Source organism: Trematomus bernacchii, unplaced genomic scaffold (genome assembly GCF_902827165.1).
Source record: "Trematomus bernacchii unplaced genomic scaffold, fTreBer1.1, whole genome shotgun sequence".
Lineage (NCBI taxonomy): Eukaryota > Metazoa > Chordata > Actinopteri > Perciformes > Nototheniidae > Trematomus > Trematomus bernacchii.
In genome coordinates, this window is record NW_022988024.1 from 400,131 (window position 1) to 410,192 (window position 10,062).

Here is a 10,062-nt window from a genome sequence, read left to right on the forward strand (position 1 = left end):
ACACACACACACACACACACACACACACACACACACACACACACACACACACACACACACACACACACGTGGATGAGGAATTTAATGTATTGTGGTTAGAAAGTGTTGAGTCATGTGCACACACCTAAATAGAACACCTACAATTCTATATATAATTCAACCACAACTAAACGACTTACATGCTATATTTAGAATAATGTGTCCAATGTGACTTGTGGTAGACCCTCATCAATATTTATTTCAATCTTTTTCCCCTTAACTTATTACCTTCCTGGTCTGGTCCTTCTCCTCCCTCTTCCTCCTCCCTCCTCTTCCTCCTCCCTCTTCCTCCTCCTCCCTCTTCCTCCTCCTCCTCCTCCTCCCTCCTCCTCCTCCTCCTCCTCCTCAGGCTCGTCGGTCCCTCTCCAGCTGGGTCTTCCCGTGGCGGTGCCTCCTCAGTACAGCGTGCTGAAAGAGATCAGCATCGAGGCGGTGAGGGCTCGTCTGAGGCTCCTCTACCACTTCTCCGACCTCATGTACTCCTCGTGGAGACTGCTCAACCTCAGCCCCAACAACCAGGTGGGCAAACAACACAGAAAAGGAAAATGTCAATAATTATGAGGAGTCACCTGATGCAAAGAGCTTGTTGTGCATATTAAAGGAATGATCTATCTATGCAACTGAAAAGCCCTGACATTTAAGAAGATGTATTTTTCTTTTGTTAAATTAATTTAGCTTAATATTCTGAAAGATTTACTTTTCAATTACTCCCAAGATCACAGCCATCAGTGTGTGAGTGTGTGTGTGTGAGTGAGTGAATAAGCAGTTTGGCACCTTGTATGGAACCATGGTAATGTGTTTGTGAATGGGTTAATCTCTTGTAGTGTGAAAGGGCTTTAAGTGGTCGGAGCACTAGAAGGGCGCTACATGAGTCCATTACCAATCCATTTACTGTGTATCACAGTATGTAATGATGGTCAATGCAATTCTTTCTCTGCAGAGCTGTACGTCCCACTACAACGCTGGTACCTGGGGGATCGTTCAGGGTCAGCTGAGGCCCCTGTTGGCCCCCAGAGTGTACACCCTGCCTATGGTGCGCTCCATTGGCAAGACAATGGTGCAGGGCAAGAACTACGGCCCCCAGATCACCGTCAAACGCATCTCCACACGGTCAGTAATATGCTTAGTCTTCACTTATGGACTCAGAAGTACAGAGGTTCGCTAATTTGGAGGGACAATTTATATGATGAAATATGCAACAAAAAAAAGGGTTGGTGGGTTTGCATTTTTGTGTAAGCCTTGAGCTTATTTGTGAAAAGTGTTATCAGGTACTTTTGGGCTTTTATAGAAAAACATGTTCATACATGTAAATACAGTCAGGTGAGGCAAATTAATTATTAAATACATGTAAAATATAAAGCACTGCATAGAATTAGATAATAACAACAGATAAAAACACATGATAGAATATCTCCTTCGCATAACATTCCTGTTAACCTAAAAGCAGATGTAAAAAGAAAAATGGAATATGAAATACCAATAAAAAAAGAACTGAAATATAGTAATACTCATTTAAAGAAAATCGTATGATATGTTACTGTAATGTGTTGAAATCTGACTTTTGTTCCCTTTTGTACTCCGACTCTCTGCAGAGGACGGAAGTGTAAACCTATCTTCGTGCAGATCGCCCGTCAGGTTGTGAAGCTGAACGCCTCGGACCTCCGCCTGCCCTCGAGGGCCTGGAAGGTCAAACTGGTGGGGGAGGGGGCTGACGACGCAGGAGGGGTCTTTGACGACACCATCACAGAGATGTGTCAGGTATGAGCAGAAGTACTTGTTTGTTAAATGTACTCTTGATGCCAGTGCACTACGAAGCCAGTTCAACATACCCTGGATATGTTTGAGTTACCCGGCTTAACTAACCCTAACAAACGAGATCTCGCTCAGCGGTCCTACGACGCTAGTTATCAACTCGGTAAATCAACCCAGGGTTTCTCTGTCCGGCTGAGTGCGCGTTCACATGAAAAGGGCGGGGTTAGCAACATTTGACCAATCACAAACATGGAGAAGCGTACTGACAGCGCAGGGTCACACTTCATGAATGAAAAGTAAACTATAATATTAGACAAATATAAAGAAGTTAAACTTTAAACAACCATGACTTGAACAGATAAACCGGGATACAAGCCACATAGTTTCACATGCAAGGTGAATACAGAACAGCTGGTAAAAAAAACTAAAAACTACAGTGTTTGAATGCGTACATTAACAGGTTTATGATATCACTGCCCCGTCTAATACATGAGTGGATCTGACTTTAATTGCATTTGACTCGAGTGTTTCTTCAACTTAACGTGTTGCTTAAAATAATACTTTGGCATACAGTATGTGACACTGTGAGTGTTGCACGGCCAGATACGGCTCGAGAAGCTGACTCAGATAAGGAAATATATGATTGATGATGTGATATGAATGATAAGTGCGACACTGCATACGGCAGCTTAAACTGTATTTCCTTTATCCTGTAATATGACTTGATAGCTTTAAACTCCGCACACTGAGCTCCGGAGCAGGTTAGGTGTTCAGCATCAGTTACCATGGAGATCTACCCCGGTAAGAAGTGAACCAGCGTCGTAGGACTGGAAACTCAGAGTTAACCCTGAAGTTACCTCGCTAACCGCAAATCCTGCTTCGTAGTACAGGCCTCTGGTGTTGCTGGATGTGTTATGATACAGTGATGTTTATCTCCTTTTGTTCTGTTAATGTGTTTGTAGGAGTTGGAGACGGGCGTGGTGGACCTGCTCATCCCCTCCCCCAACGCCACGGCAGAGGTCGGCTACAACAGAGACAGGTGAGGAGACATTTCCCTGCCATACATTATTCTGCCTTTAAATTAAGTTAATTCATATAGTCTCACTGAAAATGTCACAATCTGGCAACTATTATATATAAAATCTATATATAAAAATTATATTGGATTAATAGAATGTATTTTAATAAAGATATTGATCAGTACTGTAAGTGTGGCAGTCTGTTGCTTTGTTCAGATATGGGAAGAAAGAAACACAGGATTACAAAAAAAGAAATGTTGAATCTTTTATTTATTTTCCCTCAAACTAGACTATTTCTTTCTTTGTTATGAATGATTTTTTTCTTACATTCTTTAATTTATTTAAATGAATACCTTTTACGTTTTTTGACGTTTGTTTTGAAGCACCATGGCATTCTTTGCACTCTTTCTTTGTTACATTAGCAAGGTCAGTTTTGCTCTCACATCACCTCCTTCTGCAAATATATGACAGAACTCTCTGAAACACAAGCGTAAAATAAAGTAGCTTCACATGTAGCTCCATCCGCCTTTAAGATAGATACTACTTCAATTAAGGTTTTCAAAACAAACTTTAGAAAGCAAGGGAAAAACCTCTTTTGAGTTGAACATACTCATCGTTGAAACCCCACATTGTCAAATATTTTCATAAATGACTCTCTGTTCTTGGCCTGTAATGCTGTGTGGCATTTTTATGCTCATGCTAAACAAACTTTAACACAGCTAAACAATTGTTATATTTATTTATTTCCCTAGGTTCCTCTTCAACCCTTCGTCCTGCATGGACGAGCACATGCTGCAGTTTAGGTTCCTGGGCATCCTGATGGGCGTGGCCATCCGCACCAAGAAGCCTCTGGACCTGCACCTGGCCACGCTGGTGTGGAAGCAGCTGTGCTGCATCCCCCTGCAGCTGGAGGACCTGGAGGAAGTGGACCTCCTTTATGTGCAGACGCTCAAAAGCATTCTTCACATTGAAGACAGCGGCATCACCGAGGAGAACTTCCATGAGGTGGGGGAGACATTGTATAAGTCATCATTTAATGCAGCCATAGAAAAGACAGCTTCTTAACCGAGAAAGAAGACAATTACATGCAATATCTGTAATATCCTTACAAATCTAATTTTGTATATAACAACTTAAGTGCCATGTGTTAGAAATGTGGTTACAAGAAGATTTCCTGCTAAGGCAAATATCTCATCAGGACTGGATTCATGGGGGGTGATGAGATGTATCAAATGTTATTGAATATAATAGTAATTCCACCTCGAGGCCTTAGCAGTAAATGATAGTTACACACGACCACATCACACTGTGTTTTCAGCTCATCTGCGCCTCCAACTGCACAATAAACAAAATGTAATGTCAGCATTTACACGCTGGTGACTGATGGCTCACAGAGGGACTGATGTTTTGACAGAGCAGGCACACCATGCATGTATAAAGAGAACTGGTTGTAGTGTTGGAGGTGCCGCCCCGTTTATTCCTATGAAAGTTGCTCAGTGGTGCACGAAGCCCAAAACAGACTGACTGTAGATTCAGAAAAGAGCACAACGCTTGTGTTCTTACTAAGTCCGCCTCCGATTCACCGGGATGTGTTTGCACTGTGTAGTGGATTTACTTTAAAGGGGCCTAGTATGTGCTGCAGCACATCTTTTCACCCTCTGTCTGGAACCAGAGTCAGGTCGACTCTGATTGTGATTGGTCAACCGATTAGAGATTTAGCTATGCCTATGACGTACAATGTGTTGAAGCGCTAACCAATAGAAACACAAGTGTTACATAATGATGTCATTATCTCGCGGAACTGAACAAAGAAGTCCAATAGAGGCGTTTCGGGCAGAGGGGGGGAGTGTGTAGGAGAGAAACTCCCTCTGGAAGGAACACAGGGATTTCAGCCTTTGCAGACCATTGACATGCACAGAAACCTAAATAACACGCTACAGGAAAGGGAACACTCCCAAAAAGCAAAGCAAAATGACCTGATGAATTAGAACGGCAGTGTAGTACCACCGTTTGGCCAAACATTTGCTACGACCTTCCTGCGAGCTGGGAGCATACCTCTCCTCTGCCACGTGAACCTTTGATTCATCAGAATAACACACGTGCTGCTAAAAAGAAGACCGTTGTTTATACCAATAGCCAGTTTCCACTATCCCAAACCACAATAAGCTTCAGAGGATGACACAAACCGCAGCCCTACCACACCCAGTGAGCTAACAGGAGCCAGCAGGGAACATGATGTGATTGTAGAGGAGGGTTAATCCTGTTTACAGCTGCCAGAGTTTATCATTAATTTAGCAAACATTGCCCTCAATCTGTGTTTACATTCAGACTGGCTGAGAAAGCAGTGACAGTAGTGTGTGTCTGTAGCCAGTTTGAAGCGCAGTGAGAGCTTGATGTTAGCCCTGCTGGGGGGGGCTGTGGGTAAGCTTTTTAAACTCTCCCAGCGCTGATAAAACCTCAGCGTGACTGTGGCCCTGACACACAGACCACACACCCCGCCCCTAAAGGCTCTCAGGAGCAGCAGAAAGCCCCTCTTCTGTCCAAACAACCTCACACAACCCCTGCACTGAAAAGCCCCCGGCCTGCAGGAATGCCAGGGCCGCTGTTGATGCTGCACATCCTGCCTGCCGGGGACCTGGCCCCGCTCCCAGACTCCTGGAGGAGGAGGAGGAGGTCTGGAACCATAACACTGGCTCCATCAGCCAGGAGGAGGGAGGGGAGGGAGGGGAGGAAGAGGCTGCATCTGCTGCTCTGGCATGAAAAGACAAGAGAGTGAGGGGATCAGTGTCGGCTCCTCTGGTTCCACGAGCTGCCAAATGTCTCAACGTGATTTCACATTCGCTCGTTGCTTTCCAGGATATTAAATAAACGCTCTGATTTCAGCTTTTGTAATAAATCGTCTGCAATGTTTTCCAGACAGAGGAAAGTTGACGATTATTGCAAAACACTGTAACGGCCCGTCCACACGGCGGCGTGCGTTGAAGCTTCAACGCTTCTGCCCATTCACTTTGAATGGGGTGACGTCACGCTTTGCCGAACTGCATTGTGGTTCCGTCGCTTCGCGTTGCTCGCTTCAAAAGTTGAGCAATGTTCTACTTTTGAAGCTTCGACGGAAGCGTCAGCCAATCAAATCATATGCCAGTACAAGCTCTAGCCAATCAAACCGCGTGCTTGTGTGTCCGGGGCGGGAGATTAATGTGATGGTAAATGTTGTGGTTGTTGGTCGAGTTTCAGACACGCCCACAGGCAAGCTTCAACGCACGCCGCCGTGTGGACGCTGCGTCAGGCTGCTGACTGAACAGTGCTGAGGGAAATGCCCTGGATGACTGTTTATTCAACAACCCCATGTAGCTGTTATTGTTCACAGGCTGGTTTTGTCTGACAGTAAAGACAACATCCTGCCCAGGGGGCAATACATCTGCCAGTCCGATACATCTGAGTCAGTGTAAGGTCTGCCGATTAACAACAGGAAATGGCATTACTCGAATACCTAACTAGATCATTTAGTTGGACCGTAAAACTTCTTTGTGATTATATATCAATTATTATATATTAACTTAGTCTTTCTTTTTCAGATTCAGACACATTTGATCTATTTCTTTCCTTCAGCTGTGTCAACATATTATACGTAGAAAGAAAAAATGAAAGAAAGACAAAAGAACAACATAAATAGATTAAATAATAATAATGATAATATTAATACAATTACAAAAAATATAATATTGATGAAAATAATCTGAATAATAAACACAATAATGTAAATAATAATGATTTTTATAATAAAATATTTTTTTTTATTTTAACATGTCTTGATCACAATTCTGATCAAATGTATCAATATAGTTTATTTATGTAAAATGTATTTTCTATTGATTTATATTTTACCAAAATATTGGAATCGCCCTAAAGAATCCACTATCATTCGGGTCATGTGCAACTGAACATTCTATATAGTCTACTTCAAATCAACGTCAAATACAACTTTTGTCATTACTGCATATACTGCATGTTGTAATCTCCTGCTGTCAGCCACAGATTACATAACAGATGGATTAACAGATCCTTTTTAAGCGTCACCGCCAACATCTATCGATCAGTTGAAAACTGTGAAACAGATATCACATCGCTCTTGTGTTTCCCTGTGTGTGTACGGCACAAACAAAACAATAACAACATGTTTCTACAGTGCCACTATAGTACTTGGGGTAAGAACTCCAAAGGGTATCCTTCACTGTTATTGAGAGACACAATTATTTTCCATTTGAGTCTTTACAATTAAAAGTAATAAGTGTAAAGTCGACTAACAATCGTTAAATGTACACTGTTTGTCTCCCAGATGATTCCTCTGGATTCCTTCGTCGGGCAGAGTGCAGACGGGAAGATGGTGCCCATCATCCCGGGGGGAAACAGCATCCCGCTCTCCTTCTCCAACAGGAAGGAATACGTGGAGAGAGCCATCGAGTACCGGCTGCATGAGATCGACCGACAGGTGTGGGCTGCTTGGGAGTACCACATGTTAACCTTCTGTGTTAAACATCCTCATTGGAAACATTTAACCATCTCATATTACAAGGTTACAAAGTCAATCTCCTCCTGGAGCTCTGACTAACTTTCTTAAAGGGTTTTAATACAATGGAGGGAAATAGAATCTTGTAATTGATGAAGAAAGAATTTATAATGAAATTAGAAAATCCACAATAGCTGTTAATTCAATCTTGGGATGACATACTTTTGTTTTCAAAGTCAAGCGTGAACGTTTAACCTCCAAGCTTTTGCTCAGACGTTTATCAGAGCAGCGGCTGCGCTATAGAGAAAAGGGAAGAGCGTCTTTCTCCACAGAACAGCCATGTCTATTTCTTTAGGAATTGTTTCTGTAGGTTCATGTAGTCCAATACAAACTGCTCACTGTGAAAGCCAGAGCTGAAACAATGAGTTGATTCATTTATCATTCTAATGAAGTACTTCCTGAAGAATTGTATTTTCATTAACAATTCATTGTTTAAAAAAAACCAAAAGAACCCCAGAAGTTATTTCTTAGTTTCAGCTTGTTTAAGTGAAAAAGTAAATAAAATCAAATAGTTGTGAAATAAAGAAGAAAGTGAGGTAAATGTCTCAGAATTACGAAGTCAGAATTGAAAATGTTACATGAGTTTTAGAAGGAAAAGAATCCTAGTTTTCTGACGTTTTATAGACCATCGATTAATGTTTAGTTTCAGCTGTGGTGAAGAATGTGAATAATAAAAAGAGATATCTGTGTGTACGGATGATGAACACATCGTAACTCCCCCCATCCCCTCCCCCCTCCCTCAGGTGGCGGCGGTGCGTGAGGGCATGTCTTGGATCGTGCCGGTGCCGCTGCTGTCCCTGCTGACGGCCAAGCAGCTGGAGCAGATGGTGTGCGGCATGCCGGAGATCTGCTGCGACGTGCTGAAGAAGGTGGTGCGCTACAGGGAGGTGGACGAGCAGCACGCCCTGGTGCAGTGGTTCTGGCAGACGCTGGAGGAGTTCTCCAACGAGGAGCGCGTCCTCTTCATGCGCTTCGTCTCCGGGCGCTCGAGGCTGCCCGCCAACACGGCCGACATCTCGCAGAGGTTTCAGATCATGAAGGTGGACCGGGTGGGTGACGCAGACTGTGTGCTACATGTTGTCCGAATACGTCCTCATCATTTAAGGAGGATTTCACTTTATTGTTCCTATTTACTAAGGATTTAAGGTCTTTTACAGGCGTATTAGACGGTCAAATTGCTGTGAGGTTGTTAATAGCATTCATTTCAGTGTTTCCCTATGGGACACGCCTCCATTTGTTTTTCTCTGAAGCGTTTTTGGAGGTAAAACGTATAATAGGTGTTTTTTTCCACTTTGGACGAGTGCAGGGTCGGACTGGCCATCTGTGTGTTGTGGAGAAAACCAGAACCAGAGTAGTCCAGTAGTCCAGCTTTAATTTCCTCCAATGAAGTTGCACACTGACAGGTTACAGAAGGTGACGGCGCTCATAAATCATGTAGTTACTCGCCAAGTAAAGATATTTAGAATCATATTTTGAGTCCAGATCGAGGCATTGTGACACTGCTGCTGCGGGCTTTTGCATTTCCATGGCATCAATTATTGTGGGCAGGGCTGGCTCAGAGTCTGCGGCTCTGCACTAACAGACATGAGAGGAAGTGTTATCTATCCTCTGTTGCTGTACTCTGTTAAATATGGCAAAGTCAGCAGAAAACAGTGCCATGGGCAACAATTATGACTTAAGAAAGCTTTCTTTACATTTTCTGCACGAAAAGGGAGTATATCAGTAGTTTAGACATGCTCTATAGTCAAAGTGCCTCGAGAAAAATTGTAATATGATGTGGCGCTATATCAATGAATTCAATTGAATAGATAAACCTTTATTGATCCTCAGAGGGGATCTTTGGTTGTTGTAGCCGAACCAAGACTGAAATAAATACAAAGAAAACTAAATAATAGGAACTATTTCAAACTAAAATAGTGGATAGAATAAGCAAAGAGCATTATGGAGACAAGAATTCTACAATTTTTAACAGCTTCTTCATTTCCCCCCCCTCAGCCGTACGACAGCCTGCCGACCTCTCAGACCTGCTTCTTCCAGCTCCGCCTGCCTCCCTACTCCAGCCAGGCCGTCATGGCAGAGCGGCTGCGCTACGCCATCAACAACTGCCGCTCCATCGACATGGACAACTACATGCTCTCCAGAAACGTGGACAACGCAGAGGGCTCCGACACGGACTACTGACGCAGGCAGCCCCACACGTGAACACATGAATAAATGATCACCTGCACACGGACTGTCTTATCGAACACGCACACACAGAGCGAGATGCTTCATCATCGCTGCACCAGTTGTAGGGAACTCCTGAGCAGACACTTTTTAAATCCATTTTATGTACTTTCAAACAGCACAGGTTTTCATTTCTCCTTCTGGTTTATTAGCAGTTTTTAAATGACACAAAAATCCACACGAGAAGTGCATTTAGTGTTTGTTTTTTTGCGCATTACTCCACATCCCATTTTCAGGGTTTCTGCATGGAGGTTATGTTTATTTGTTTGGAAATGTGTATAGAATATTCAAAAAAAAAGCACGAGGAGGAAAGGAAGAATATTGTACATTGTGTAAAATGCTTCATTAGGGAAATGTTTTGCATAATATCCATATTTATTGTTTTCATTGCCTATGCCGAGTTTCCCAAAGCATACAAAAAACAACAATAAATGCTGCATAACTGAATTGTAGTTGGGT

At 42.9% G+C, this 10,062-nt stretch overlaps 1 protein-coding gene across 1 annotated transcript in view; it reads left to right on the top strand.

Moving 5' to 3' along the window:
- Nucleotides 1–10,050, top strand: part of herc1 (HECT and RLD domain containing E3 ubiquitin protein ligase family member 1) — a 76,722-nt gene extending 66,672 nt beyond the window's left edge. The window contains 8 exon segments of the mRNA XM_034117430.1: nt 389–558; nt 980–1,149; nt 1,632–1,797; nt 2,754–2,830; nt 3,563–3,815; nt 7,147–7,299; nt 8,121–8,426; nt 9,373–10,050. Of these exon segments, the coding sequence (XP_033973321.1) occupies nt 389–558; nt 980–1,149; nt 1,632–1,797; nt 2,754–2,830; nt 3,563–3,815; nt 7,147–7,299; nt 8,121–8,426; nt 9,373–9,558 (1,481 nt within the window). The 3' untranslated portion in view covers nt 9,559–10,050.
- Nucleotides 10,051–10,062: the final 12 nt, after the last annotated feature.